Consider the following 15,837-nt stretch of genomic DNA (forward strand, 5'->3'; position numbering starts at 1 on the left):
AATAACATGCAGAGCAATATAATAACACGCAGAGCAGAGAGGTATAACACGCAGAGTGATATCATAACACGCAGAGAGGTATAATAACACGCAGAGAGGTATAATAACATGCAGAGCCATATAATAACACGCAGAGCAATGTAATCACATGCAGAGCAATGTAATCACATGCAGAGCAATGTAATCACATGCGAAGCAATGCGTTGTTGGCCTCTCTGGTGGGGAAGATGCCTTTCTTACAATGCTAAAGTAGGAGAATGTTCTGCTTGTGTGTGTTAGTAAGTGGGTTTACCTGACATTGAAGCAGTGCCATACCCACGTCTCAGGAAAGTACGTCCGCTTTCTCTTTTCAGTTCTGCAAAATAATAAAAAATGATAAATAATAATTTATTTAACAAAGAAGCGCCAGCGTCTTCTAGAAGTCAGTTTCTCCTATTCTTTTATGGCAGTCACTATGTATTTATCCGAACTTTGCTGTGATATTTTCTCATTTCTATTTGACGGCGTCTGCCTCAGACTAGCAGATTTTGGATCACAGAAGCAAGAAGTCTGGACATACATGTGGGATCTAAGCACGTGCATCTGTATTTGTACAGCACCATCCATGTACATATTGCTTCACAGTAGCAATAATAGGAATAAGCTCTTCAAACATCATTAACTATACATTAGGACAAACTTGCAGAGACAGTAGAAGGGTGTTATGGTATGCAAAGGGTGACAGTACGCAATGCGCATATGCAAAGGTTACAGCATGCAAGGCACATATGCAAAGGTTACAGTACGCAAGGCACATATGCAAGGGGTTACGGTACGCAACGCGTGTACGCAAATGGTTACAGTATGCAATGTGTGTACACAAGGGGTTACAGTATGCAATGTGTGTATGCAAGGGGTTACAGTATGCAATGTGTGTATGCAAGGGGTTTCAGTACACAAAGCAGGTATGCAAGGGGTTTCAGTACACAAAGCAGGTATGCAAGGGGTTTCAGTACACAAAGCAGGTATGCAAGGGGTTTCAGTGCGCAATGCGCGTACACAGAGTTACAGTAAGCACGTGTGGAAGGGACGAGCTACTAAATGCTTTGTTAGAGGTTTTTGAGACAGGCCTCAGAGGAGGACAGAGCCTGTGCCTGTCGGATAATGAGGGGAAGGGCATTACAGATATGTGGGGCAGTCAGTGGGAAAGGTTTTAGGCAGGAAAGGGCTTTAGATATAAAAGGAGTAGACAGAATACATCCTCCAGCAGAACGCACGAGTCCTGTACAGCGAGAAGTGGGTTTGGGTTTGATCTGGTGAAGAACCAGTTTTGCTCAGGTGATTGAATTACAATGTTTCAGCCCCTGCCCCTTACCGTGGGGCAATCCTGGAGTGGGAAGAACCCACCAGTGTCCCAGTGTGTGGCTGGAACGCTGGCACGGCCTCGTCTGTGAACATGCCGCCATTTTGCCGGTGGTTAAGGCTCACAACGTCCGTCATCACGACCAGTCCCGTCTCTGGATAAAAAAAAATCCCCCATGAGAGGCACGTAAAGCCTGTGTCCTGTCCCATGGGAGCGTGAGGGGGGACGGGCTATACCCAACTATTACTTAGTGCTGGGGGCAGATACCAGGCACAGGAGTTACATATATATATACACGTATATATACACACACACACACACACACACACACAGTTGCAGACCTGTCTAAGACATGCAAATGAGCACACAGTAATATTTCCATTTGCTATATGCTTTGCTGCGGAGGGTTTTTGTCACTTTTTTTACCCACCATAACTTAACTAAGTATATATATATATTTATTTTTTATTTTTTTATTATTATTATTATTTTTTAAGTTGACACATTCTGTCTGAGAGTGGGTTTACTGGCTTTGCATCTCATCCCAGGCTATGTTTAAAAGCTGTGTTTAAAGCAGCATGCATTGGCTTAAGGGTTTAACCATGCAATGTGTGTGGTCTTTGAGACAAAAGGTGGCACTGTGTGCTCATTTGTATGTCATTTCCAGAATCCCTTGCTGCAGTGGAAGCGCTGTATGCTAGAAAATAATGGTGAAGGGCAGGGTTGCAGACCTGTCTAAGACGTGTGAATGTGCTCACAAGTAATATTTTTATATGATACACACATATATATATATATATATATATATATAGAGAGAGAGAGAGAGAGAGAGAGAGAGAGAGGAGAGAGAGAGAGAGAGAGAGAGAGAGAGAGAGAGAGAGAGAGAGAGAGAGAGAGAGAGAGAGAGAGAGAGAGAGAGAGAGAGAGAGAGAGAGAGAGAGAGAGAGAGAGAGAGAGAGAGAGAGAGAGAGGCATATATTATAAACAATTCATTAAGTAAAATAATTCTCAATTGATGAATAGTCTAATAAATTATTATTTATAAGAAATCATTGTGTCTTCTCTACCCTCCTTTCTGTCTTCTCTCTCTCACCGTGAAGGCGAAACGCGCGTCTTTCGTGATGTCCCAGTGCCAGGGGAACACGGAGGAGCGACGGCGCCTCCCGGAGCTCAGTCCCGGCCACCAGAAGTGCCCTTCGTCTTTCCCCGTACCGTAAGCGTCCGACACGTCGTATTCCGACAGCTCCCGAAATATCTGCCAGAGCACAGGGTTGGAAGGATTTAGATACTGATCTCTGAACTGGTAACGTGCTTTACGTTTACAATCCAATGGCAGCTGTGCGCAGGAGCATGAAAACACTCAGAGAAGCCTTAATGTCTAGTGCCTGTTCTAAACAATGTATCAAGGTTTGCGCTCCAGTGTTGCCCCATGTGCCTGATGCAATAGGAGGAGTTATAGGGGGCAGTTATATGGGGCAATAGGAGGAGTTATAGGGACAGGTTATATGGGGCAATAGGAGGAGTTATAGGGAGCAGTTATATGGGGCAATAGGAGGAGTTATAGGGAGCGGTTATATGGGGCAATAGGAGGAGTTATAGGGAGAGGTTATACGGGACAATAGGAGGAGTTATAGGGAGAGGTTATATGGGGCAATAGGAGGAGTTATAGGGAGCAGGTTATATGGGGCAATAGGAGGAGTTATAGGGAGCAGTTATATGGGGCAATAGGAGGAGTTATAGGGAGCAAGTTATATGGGGCAATAGGAGGAGTTATAGGGAGCAGTTATATGGGGCAATAGGAGGAGTTATAGGGAGCAGTTATATGGGGCAATAGGAGGAGTTATAGGGAGCAGTTATATGCAGCAATAGAGGAGTTATAGGGAGAGGTTATATGGAGCAATAGGAGGAGTTATAGGGCAGTTAAACAACACACATCATGAGATGTATCATATTCTGCATCTCTGTCACTGGTCTCCCTCTTTCTTCTTATTTAAAGCTGCCCTGGTTACCGCTCTGATATATATATATATATTTTTTTTTTTTTTTTTTTTTTAAATAGATTTATAGGTACTCCACAAAATTTTGGTCGTTTAATTTAGTCAACGTTTTGGTTCTCAATGGGACCTTTCTCAAGATTGAGAAAAATCCCATTGAAAACAGAAATGTTGGATAAATTAAATGACCAAAATGGAGTGGAGCGCCTATACGCTTATTTTGTTTTCTATACTGTATGCATACATTCCTATATACTTATCTTTGAGTCACTCTTTCATGCTATTACTATATATATGTATGTGTGTCCTTATAATATATATATATTATATACTATATAGACACGGGAAACCGACCTGTTCCCGTGTGATCTGGAAGCCACTGCGCAGGAGGTACACGCTCTTATCCACGGTGGACACGCACACGCAGCTCCCTCTGGCGGCCTTCACCTTCACATCCATGACATCCCCTGGTCTGGAGTCATTAGAGGAGAGAACCAGTGACACCTGTGCAGCGACAAACAGTAGTAGTGAGTATCCAGCCACAGACTTCATTATATCATTATATATCAGGCTGTTAAACCAACATTAACCAATCAGGATGCTCCAAATCTGCAAAAGCCCCTCTTGTCTTGCCAATAAGGGCTAATAAATGTGTAATGGAATTATTATTGGTGCCATATGGTAGTATAGGAGGAAGTGCTCACACGGTGTAATCCTATATCAGAGCTGATTTTCTTACCGAATGTTTGGATGAAACGGACCATTGGCATAATCCATCCCTAACGGTTAGTGCCTTTACGTTTGGGAATAGAGTCCGCAAAGAGAAGTTGGAAGAGACCGTGCTTTGGTACCCGATACAAAATGGGATGATCTAAAACCGTATTTAAATGCAGAATTCAGACATTTAAGGGGTAATTCTATATACTGCCACAGCGGCCGTTTGGTTAGTTTTTGGACAAAAAGTCCAGTTGAGTTCAAAGGAGATTTGTCTGCAGACCAGCTGCTTTGGAAATAAAACAATCAGGTCCTTCATTTCCTCTAGGGCAGGGGGCTCAACTCCAGTCCTCAAGCCTCCCCAACAGGTCAGGATTTCAGGATATCCCAGCATCAGCACAGGTGGCTCAATCATTCCCTGCTTCAGCACAGATGGCTCAATCTTCGACTGAGTCTCTGATTGAGCCACTTGTGCGCTGGGATATCCTGACCTGTTTGGGGTGGGGGGCTTGAAGACTGGAGTTGAGCACCCCTGTTCTATGGAATCTGCAAAGATGTGTTATTTTAATACTGTGTGTTCCCACGGTAAAATGCAACAACTCAGTGACTCTTGGGGAATGCCTTCTTTTCTCTAACCTGTGATTTTACCCCCACAATGGAGCAGCGTTTCCATCGGAGACCCAGGCTTTGGGAGATGCAATATTTTATCATGCTAGCATCCAACAGATAACCATGAGGCTTTATATCCAGCAAAATACAATTTGTGTGGTAGATGCCCATTGCTCATTGTCAGACATGGCCAGATTATTTAAAAAGGAAATGGATTACGAGGACAGATAGGATATTATGTAATCTGAACAAAATTCCAAACCGGTCGAACATAATCCAACTAGGAGGAGATATAGGGAGCGGTTATATAGGGTAATAGGAGGAGTTATAGGGAGCAGTTATATGGAGTTTAGGAGAAGTTATAGAGAGCGGTTATATGGAGAAATAGGACGCGATATTGGGAGCGGTTATATGGGACATAAGGAGTTATAGAGAGCAGTTATATGGGGCATAAGGAGGAGTTATATTAGGGCAATAGGAGGAGTTATAGGAAGCAGTTATATGGGGCATAAGGAGGAGTTATAGGGAGCGGTTATATGGGGCATAAGGAGGAGCTATAGGGAGAAGTTATATGGGGCATAAGGATGAGTTATAGGGAGCGGTTATATGGGGCATAAGGATGAGTTATAGGGAGCGGTTATATGGAGCAATAGGAGTTATAGGGAGCGGTTATATGGAGCAATAGGAGGAGTTATAGGGAGCGGTTATATGGGACATAAGGAGGAGTTATAGGGAGCGGCTATATCAGAGAGTCCGGACATTACCTGGTTTTCGAAGGCTGGTTTTATCGGTATCTGCACACTGTCAGTTACCCCCTCTCCGTTTTCCCGCACATAATAAACCAGCAGGCGGCTCAGGGGGGCCATGTTGTGAGTGACGGGGAAATGCACATAAGTCAGCCACACGTCGGGGTCCGCAGCGGGGGGCTGTGTGGGGAGCTGAGAGGGGAAACAACGAGACAGCACGCCGACATTTAACAAGCAGACATTTAAGTTCTTCTAAGGCCATTTTATATAAAAGGTGTAATAATTTATATACATGTCTTCTTTATAAAAAAAAAAAAGCCTCAGCCATTTTTCTCGTTATATTTAAAGAAAATGTTCTCTGTTATAAATATATATTTAACAAAAAGCTTATATTTATTATATTTTATTGTCTGATGCCGTCTTATTGTTTGAAAAAAAATAATAATATATATATATATATATATATATATATAAGTGATCATAACATGATCTCACTGTAAATAAATGATCAGAAACAAATTATTTGGGTTCACCAAAGACGTTACATTTTATATATATAACCAAGCTGAGTTCCTGATCCCAGAGTGGATAAAAAGCTGATACTAATCTAAATTGCTGTAAGTGCATATCTCACCAATTGTTATTCTGATAATCTGACGTACTACCCTATGATGGTTCTTTTTCTCTTTTTTTCTTTCTCTCCCTGGTTTTTTTTGCGCCTAGGTCATTCTTTATATATATATATATATATATATATATATATATATATATATATATATATATATATATATATATATATATATATATATATATATATATATATATATATATATATATATATATATATATATATATATATATATATATATATATATATATATATATATATAAAATCTGTTATGTTGTTAGTTAGGCTAAATTAAAAATAAAACAGAATTATGAATGGATAATGGATGTGAAATAATGTTCAGTGGTCAGGAAGCAGTATATGTGGACAGGACACATCACACGCAGTAGGAAGCCTATAACTGCATGTGACATGATCTATAGTGGTCAGGGAGCAGTATACATGGACAAGACACATTACACACACTAGGAGGCCACTAACGGCATGCGACATGTTCAGTGGTCAGGAAGTAGTATACAGGGACAGGACACATCACACGCTGTAGGAGGCCTCTATCTGCATGTGACATTATGTTCAGGGGTCAGGGAGCAGTATACAGGGGCAGATTGTAGGAGTTCTGGATTAACTGGTTGTTACCTGATGTTCAAAGGCCAGGGAGAAGTATACATAAACAGCACACATTTGAGAAGGTGGGCGATATGGAGTAACTGGATCTGTCAGGTATCCTTCTCGGGAGCTCACCTGTCCCCCGCCGCCTGGGTCACCCGGCCGTCCTTGTCGAATGTCACCGAGGCGGCTCTCTTGCTCCTCTGCAGGGTCACATTCCTTGGCTGCCAACCAGACAGCACAATGTTCCCCCGGGATGCCACCTCGTAGTGCAGGGCAAAATCACATGGGCAGGTGGACTTCAAGGCAATCCAGGTCTCCTCCCCCACCTGCGACCAGGAGAGGGGACATGTGATGACAGGACTGTCACCCTCTGCTACACGTGTACTGCCCTCACCCCTTGCAATTTGGCATCATATAGAGGCGTTACTATGAACTGAAAGCACTCATCCATGTAACACCTTCCCTATAATTTCAACCTATTCTTTCATCATTTAAGACATTCAGCTTTAGACTTCATAGAGGTAACTGGAAAGAACAATTATTAAAATCAGATGTAATACGTATTAATCATATGTATCAGGAGAAAGACTACTTCAGTAAGAATGTCCAAATAATTAACAGTCCTCTTTTATTTTTATTTATTTATTTTAGAAAATCACGGCTGCAGACAATTTTAGACTTCCAAATAATGTTTTCTAATCAATATTGTTATCTTCGTATGCCATAAAATAAAGTAATTTTCCTGGAATGAAACAATGACAAACCTCATCACAAAGTGATCTGCTCAAGTGACCCTGGTAGGAATTGAACGCTCAACCGTTATATGTAAAACCGGATCTAAAACCGATTATTAGGGATGATGTTTATGAAGGGAATGATGAAAATGTAGAGACCGTGTGGTAGAAATTAGCAGTGGAGGTAAAGTACAAAGAAAATGTTTGTAGGGATATGCTATAAACCACCAAATATCTGACAGAGGAAGCCAAAATACTTTTGCAACTGGAGAACTTGGTCATGTTTGCATGCTCTATCGCCTTGAGAAAGTGCCCAAGAGGCGTGAAACGCGTGGGAGATCTTGGAGATTTTTTTCTTCTGATGTTTTTTATTTTATTTTTGCGATATGATTCAATAATTTTTTTTATACTTTTTCAATACTGGTTTCCCGTGCCACTATTTCTACAAGCAGTTTCCCCGCATCTTCCAGCCTTGATTATTTGCATGTTTGCATAATAGGTTATTTTAATTATCCAGACAGACTGGGACAATGAGATTAGCATTAAAACAAAAGGAAACAGGGGTTTGAGGGTGTTAAAAAACAATTACATGAACCCAAATTATTGAGGAACCAACCAGGAGAGGGACAATACTGGATTATTTAATTTCAAACAATGTAGAAGTAATAACAAATATTCAAATCCGGGAACATTTGGGTAACAGTAATCATAACATGGTCTCACTTTAAATAAATGATCAGAAACCGAATTATTTGGGTTCACCAAAGACGTTACATTTTAGAAAGGCAGATTTTAATAAACGGAGGACTAATCTACGAGAAATACATTGGGATTACATTTTTGCAGGGAAAATGTGGAAGATAAATGGGCAGTTTTTAAAACATTGTTAGAAAAGCAAACTTATCAGTGTATACCCTTGGGTAATAAGTATAAAAGAAATAAGTCTAAACCAATGTGGCTAAATAAACAGGTAGGGTAGGAAATGGAAAAGAAGAGGCAGGCGTTTAGATTATTTACTTCAGAAGGGACGGAGGCATCATATCAGAATTATAAGGAATGTAACAAAAGTTGCAAAAGGGCAATCAAATTAGCAAAAATTGAAAATGTAAAAAGGATTGCAATAGTAAGGAAGATCAACCCTAAAAAGTTCTTTAAATACCTTAATAACAAAAAGATTAGAAAATAAAATATAGTACCCCTTTAGTGTGTGTGAGATGTGCAGGCAAATTATTGTAGATACGGAAAAAGGAGAGGTATTAAGCAAATTATTTTCCTCTGTATTTACCAGGGAAGAATCAATTACAAAAGTACTGCTACAAGAGGAAGTCACAACCTCTATATTAATGTACAATTGGTTAACTGTGGAAGAAGTGCATAGATGGCTTGTTAAACTTAAAGTAAATAAGGCACCTGGCCCAGATTACATACATCCAAGAGTCCTTAAGGAGTTAAGTTCAGTAATAGCCAAACCATTACATTTAATATTCAAGGACTCCATACCACAAGTTCAGTGCCACAAGATTGGCGTAAAGCAGACGTGGTGCCTATATTTAAAAAGGGAGCTAGATCACAACCAGGGAATTACAGACCTGCAAGCCTGACTTCAATAGTGGTGAAGTGTGTCTTTTTTCAACCTCATCTACTATGCAACTGCGTAATGGTGTAACCACTATGTGACTGTAATTACTATGTGAATATGTAACAACTATGTAATACTAGCTGAGAGACCCGGCGTTGCCCGGGATGTAATGTTCCCGTTCCTCTCTCTCCTCCCCCCTCTCTCTGTTTGTCCCCCATTCACATCAATCCAGTCCCCCCCCTCCCTCCCTCCTTTACAGCTTCATGTAGCGTGTGTGCGTCAGTCACTGTGTGTTTGCTCGCGCGTCAGTGAGTCTGAGGCAGAAACACAAACACACACAGACTGACTGACGCACACACAGTCAGTGTGTGCCTCAGTCAGTGTGTGCGTGCGTCAGTCAGGCTTTGTGTGCGCGTCAGTCAGTGTGTGCGTGCGTGCGGCAGTCAGTCAGTGTGTGCGCGCGTGGCGTCAAAGGCAGGGGGGGCGTCAAAGGCAGGGGGGGGCGTCAAAGGGAGGGGGGGGGCGTCAAAGGGAGGGGGGGGGCGTCAAAGGGAGGGGGGGGGCGTCAAAGGGAGGGGGGGGGGGCGTCAAAGGGAGGGGGGGGGGCGTCAAAGGGAGGGGGGGGGCGTCAAAGGGAGGGGGGGGGCGTCAAAGGGAGGGGGGGGCGTCAAAGGGAGGGGGGGGGCGTCAAAGGGAGGGGGGGGGCGTCAAAGGGAGGGGGGGGCGTCAAAGGGAGGGGGGGGGCGTCAAAGGGAGGGGGGGGCGTCAAAGGGAGGGGGGGGGCGTCAAAGGGAGGGGGGGCGTCAAAGGGAGGGGGGGGGCGTCAAAGGGAGGGGGGGGCGTCAAAGGGAGGGGGGGGGCGTCAAAGGGAGGGGGGGGGGCGTCAAAGGGAGGGGGGGGGTGTCAAAGGGAGGGGGGGGCGTCAAAGGGAGGGGGGGGCGTCAAAGGGAGGGGGGGGGCGTCAAAGGGAGGGGGGGGGCGTCAAAGGGAGGGGGGGGGGCGCCTCAAAGGCATGGATTCCTCCCCCTGCATTTCCTGCAGTGGACAGGAGGGGGGGGGCAGTGGACAGGAGGGGGGGGGGCAGTGGACAGGAGGGGGGGGGGCAGTGGACAGGAGGGGGGGGCAGTGGACAGGAGGGGGGGGGGCAGTGGACAGGAGGGGGGGGGGCAGTGGACAGGAGGGGGGGGCAGTGGACAGGAGGGAGGGGGCAGTGGACAGGAGGGGGGGGGGCAGTGGACAGGAGGGGGGGGGCAGTGGACAGGAGGGGGGGGGCAGTGGACAGGAGGGGGGGGGCAGTGGACAGGAGGGGGGGGCAGTGGACAGGAGGGAGGGGGCAGTGGACAGGAGGGGGGGGCAGTGGACAGGAGGGGGGGGGCAGTGGACAGGAGGGGGGGGGGCAGTGGACAGGAGGGGGGGGGGGCAGTGGACAGGAGGGGGGGGGCAGTGGACAGGAGGGGGGGGGGCAGTGGACAGGAGGGGGGGGCAGTGGACAGGAGGGGGGGGCAGTGGACAGGAGGGGGGGGCAGTGGACAGGAGGGGGGGGGCAGTGGACAGGAGGGAGGGGGCAGTGGACAGGAGGGGGGGGGGCAGTGGACAGGAGGGGGGGGCAGTGGACAGGAGGGGGGGCAGTGGACAGGAGGGGGGGCAGTGGACAGGAGGGGGGGGGGCAGTGGACAGGAGGGGGGGCAGTGGACAGGAGGGGGGGGGGGCAGTGGACAGGAGGGGGGGGGGCAGTGGACAGGAGGGGGGACAGGAGGGGGGACGCAGTGGACAGGAGGGGGGACGCAGTGGACAGGAGGGGGGGGCAGTGGACAGGAGGGGGGGCAGTGGACAGGAGGGGGGGGCAGTGGATAGGAGGGGGGGGCAGTGGACAGTGACACACACACACACACACACACACACACACACACACACACACACACCTCAGTTGATGCGCCCTTTCTCAGTTCCGTTTGGCGCCGGAGGTGGGGAGCGACACCTACCTGTACTTCCGGGCGCCGCCACCGTCTGACTCGGCGCCGCGAGGGAGGAAGGGGGTCCGCCATCTTACGCGCCGCGTGGCAGCTGCGGGAAGCGAGGTGATTTGGAGCGGGGAGGGGGGAGAGGTGATTTGGAGCGGGGAGAGGTGATTTGGAGCGGGGAGAGGTGATTTGGAGCGGGGAGAGGTGATTTGGAGCGGTGAGGGGGGAGAGGTGATGCCGCTGGGGAGGGGGAAGAGGTGATGCCGCTGGGGAGGGGGAGAGGTGATGCCGCTGGGGAGGGGGAAGAGGTGATGCCGCTGGGGAGGGGGAGAGGTGATGCCGCTGGGGAGGGGGAGAGGTGATGCCGCTGGGGAGGGGGAAGAGGTGATGCCGCTGGGGAGGGGGAAGAGGTGATGCCGCTGGGGAGGGGGAAGAGGTGATGCCGCTGGGGAGGGGGAAGAGGTGATGCCGCTGGGGAGGGGGAAGAGGTGATGCCGCTGGGGAGGGGGAAGAGGTGATGCCGCTGGGGAGGGGGAAGAGGTGATGCCGCTGGGGAGGGGGAAGAGGTGATGCCGCTGGGGAGGGGGAAGAGGTGATGCCGCTGGGGAGGGGGAAGAGGTGATGCCGCTGGGGAGGGGGAAGAGGTGATGCCGCTGGGGAGGGGGAAGAGGTGATGCCGCTGGGGAGGGGGAAGAGGTGATGCCGCTGGGGAGGGGGAAGAGGTGATGCCGCTGGGGAGGGGGAAGAGGTGATGCCGCTGGGGAGGGGGAAGAGGTGATGCCGCTGGGGAGGGGGAAGAGGTGATGCCGCTGGGGAGGGGGAAAAGGTGATTTGGAGAGGGGAGAGAGGGTGTGTGTGTGTGTGTGTGTGTGTGTGTGTGTGTGTGTGTGTGTGTGTGTGTGTGTGTGTGTGTGTGTGTGTTTTATTTATTTTTTTGGACCTTTGTCCCGTCACTCCGCCTCAGGCCAATGAGAGGTGTGGGGGGCGGGCCAAGGGGGTGGTGTGAGTGTGTGAGGCCAATGAGAGGTGTGCGGGGGCGGGCGGGCCAAGGGACCAATGAGATTGCCGCTAGGGACACCGGACATCCAGCAGGCAGGCATGCATGCAGGCAGGCAGGCAAACATACAGTGCTTTCACTAATATAGTATAAGATTGTGCATTGCAGAACAACATCCTAACTAGGTTACACCCCTTCGGTCTAGGACATTTCGGTGCGGCCACCCCGCCGCAGCCGATCAGCCGCAGGCATTCAGCCGCCACTGACTGTCAAAGGGTACAGTTAGCTGCCGGCCGTTTCACCGCGAAGGTACGTCCCTAACTATAACCCCTTTACCCCAAAAACTTTTAACCCTTTACCAAAACCCCTAACTGGACCTCTTACCCTAACTTTAACCATTACCCTAAAACCCCTAAAGTTAAACCCCAAATACTAAGACTAAACCCTTTAACTTCGCTATGAGACAGCCAGCGGCTAGCTGTCCCCTGCGGCTGATCGGCGGCTAAATGCCTGTGACTGAACAGCTGTGGCGTGATGGCTGCGCCGAAACGTCCCATTCCGACACCCCTTCTCATATCACTACTTACCAGCAATGGTTTCTCAGGAGGCTGTAGCTGAAGGTGGCATTTGCTGGGTGAGTACCAGCTGCTTATGGACAAGTAGTTGGGTAGATACTGGTCTCCTGTAGATTTTCCATCGATGTCTATCACCTTTGTCTTACATAAAAGGTGAGCAAAGGAATTAAAACACGACTCTGGGTGAACACCATGGAACACAGATATATAGGAGAAGATAAAAAGATGACAAGGAGGGTCTTTTATTGGGGTCTTCAGTAAAAAGGGAAAATAATACATGAAAAGGAATCCTCATTTTCTTTTCTTTCTGTGTTGTTACAATAATGCCAACTGGGCTACATGCACTTAGGAGCTGGGTTACCATCAGGTGAAATCACCGCAAAGGAGAGGTGACCCAAAATTCTGAACATTTTGCTGTCCCGACAAGTTTGAGTTGGGACATTTTAAAAACTTAAGGTCACCACTAAAATGTATGGGGTAGAGTCTTAAAACAGTATAATACTCTACAAATGGGGGATGATCTGAGTCACAGCACCAACATGTAAAATAGTAACAGACAAGGTTGAAAAAACACACGTCCATGAAGTTCAACCTTTGTTACATTCTAACGGGGTGAGATACTCATTCTACATTTATTGTTATATTGAACCAGAGGAAGAAGAACAAAAAGCCCCACAGTCGGGCAGTAGGACAGTAAGACAGTAGGACAGTAGGACAGTAGGACAGTGTTAGGACAACTTTGTATTCACTACCCACTTGTCTGTGCCACTGAGAAATAACCGACATACCTCCAGCCAGACATATTGCGCCACCGTTGGGATAGAGGGGATCTCAAACTCCACCAGCCCGTTTCTGGACACTAATTCGCTGGTGTAGACGTTGTCCTTGGGGGTGAGCTCGGCTTTGATGCGCACGGTCACTCCGTCTGCGGGGCTGCCGTCTGGGTATGTCACCTCCACCTGGGGACCGGGGAGAAGTCGGGAGAAGGTCAGAGAAGGGAGAACACGCAGGTCTCATAACAGAGTATAAGGGTGCGTGGAGGAGGGCCATAAAACAGCTGGGTATGCAGAGGTAACCTAACCCCTTCACTGCCAGAGAGGGCAGCAGCAATTAATAATCAAGCCTCACACAAGAATTAATTATATGTCTATTAATATACAAAGAAAAAATATGGAGAACAAAAAAAAATGAACACACACACATACATATATACATATATACACTGTGTTCATTAAAAATGGGACTCGTTTTATGCTTCATCATATCTTGCAGAGAAATCACCAAATCTTCATGAAACATTATTTGATAATCTAATAAACATTCCACGGAATTGGTGACGGCGTGATGACCTCATCAAGTGCAGAGTTACAAAACGGTGCTTAGAGAAGAAGATAAGCACGTTATAAAAGGGCCAGAGACAGAGCAAGAATTATGGTCCAAAATGCTTACATAAAATGTTCCCTGATAAACGATGGTCGTTAGGAGGAGTGAAAAAACTAATTTGTAAAACAACGTATCGTTCAGCAGTGGGAGCAGCTGGATCACCGCGTTATCCATTATGCAATCAGACAGCGGCGTTCCCGTCTTCGGGCGCGCGTTTCAGCAGGGGGAGGAGATTTTGAACACACCTTGAACTCAAACTTTATAGTAATCTTAGTGTTTCAGATTAGATAACAGCTTGACACATTTACGAGGTACGAAGGAAAAACTAAATTCTCGGTTGATGAACACGAACCTCTCGCAGTCTATCTGGTACTTGTTGACATTAATTTCGTTTTCAGTTTATTGACTATAATGGGCTTCTTATATAGTGTTAATTTACATAACAGATCTACAATTGTGCACATTGTCACGGGGATTGAGCAAGAAATTTATAAAGATATGATGAAAAACTAGAAGTGTGTGTGTGTATATATATATACATATATATATATATATATATATACAGTGTTCGACAAACCTATACATTTGCTCGCCCCGGGCGAGTGGATTTTACCCCCGGGCGAGTAAATATTGGCCCAAGCAGCACACGTTTGGTACTAGGTGGCGAGTACATTTTTTTGTGTGGCGAGTACATTTTTTGGTGATTTGTCAACCACTGTGTGTATGTATATATATATATATATATATATATATATATATATATATATATATATAGAGGAAAAGAGAAGAGAGAGCGCACGCCCATAGCGTATAAAAGTTTTAATGAGGGGGAAGGGGGAGAGAAAGGGGTAAAAAACGCACTTACAAAAATGCAATTAAAATCAAGCATATGTGATATATATAATCACCACCATCCGGTTTAACTGTAGACTCTTGGGGCAGTCCCAGGCTCCGTTGGTAAAGGAGCAACGTCACAGCAGATTCCCAGGGCTGGTAACACCATCCGGTCAAACTGCAGACTTTTGAGGCCGTCCCAGGCTCCGTTGGCAATGGAGCTCAGTCCCAGCAAATTCACAAGGCAGGTGTGCTATGTATAGTCCAAGAAAGAGGTCCCGTATGGTGCCTGTAGCACTCGCGCCTGGATTAATACGCTCCAGCGCTTAGTGTAGACTCCAATGTCTTTGCGTCTGACGTCACGACGCTCCCTGACGCGTTTCGTCAGTCACGGCTAACTTTCTCAAAGGGATATCATGAGAGGGGGAGGTCCGGTATTATATAGGCAACCTCCTGGTGGTAATTAAGAGAAGTCCCCTCCCCTACTCAACTGCAATAGTTTATCGTACTGCTGCACACTTATATACACACATATGGATGTAATACAACAATTAACCTAAAAAGATTGGAGGAGATAGTGAGAGTAAAAACAAAATTAACACTTTAAATATCTCCTCCAATCTTTTTAGGTTAATTGTTGTATTACATCCATATGTGTGTATATAAGTGTGCAGCAGTACGATAAACTATTGCAGTTGAGTAGGGGAGGGGACTTCTCTTAATTACCACCAGGAGGTTGCCTATATAATACCGGACCTCCCCCTCTCATGATATCCCTTTGAGAAAGTTAGCCGTGACTGACGAAACGCGTCAGGGAGCGTCGTGACGTCAGACGCAAAGACATTGGAGTCTACACTAAGCGCTGGAGCGTATTAATCCAGGCGCGAGTGCTACAGGCACCATACGGGACCTCTTTCTTGGACTATACATAGCACACCTGCCTTGTGAATTTGCTGGGACTGAGCTCCATTGCCAACGGAGCCTGGGACGGCCTCAAAAGTCTGCAGTTTGACCGGATGGTGTTACCAGCCCTGGGAATCTGCTGTGACGTTGCTCCTTTACCAACGGAGCCTGGGACTGCCCCAAGAGTCTACAGTTAAACCGGATGGTGGTGATTATATATATCACATAT

General features: G+C 46.7%; 1 protein-coding gene across 1 annotated transcript in view; it reads right to left on the minus strand.

The window, feature by feature from the left end:
- The window catches only part of CPAMD8 (C3 and PZP like alpha-2-macroglobulin domain containing 8), a 118,737-nt gene that overhangs the window by 50,844 nt on the left and 52,056 nt on the right, over positions 1-15,837 (minus strand). Inside the window, 8 exon segments of the mRNA XM_075611224.1 lie at positions 293-355; positions 1,355-1,494; positions 2,436-2,597; positions 3,691-3,840; positions 5,424-5,597; positions 6,786-6,968; positions 12,501-12,629; positions 13,277-13,447. Of these exon segments, the coding sequence (XP_075467339.1) occupies positions 293-355; positions 1,355-1,494; positions 2,436-2,597; positions 3,691-3,840; positions 5,424-5,597; positions 6,786-6,968; positions 12,501-12,629; positions 13,277-13,447 (1,172 nt within the window).

Source organism: Ascaphus truei, chromosome 8 (assembly GCF_040206685.1).
Source record: "Ascaphus truei isolate aAscTru1 chromosome 8, aAscTru1.hap1, whole genome shotgun sequence".
Classification (NCBI taxonomy): Eukaryota; Metazoa; Chordata; class Amphibia; order Anura; family Ascaphidae; genus Ascaphus; species Ascaphus truei.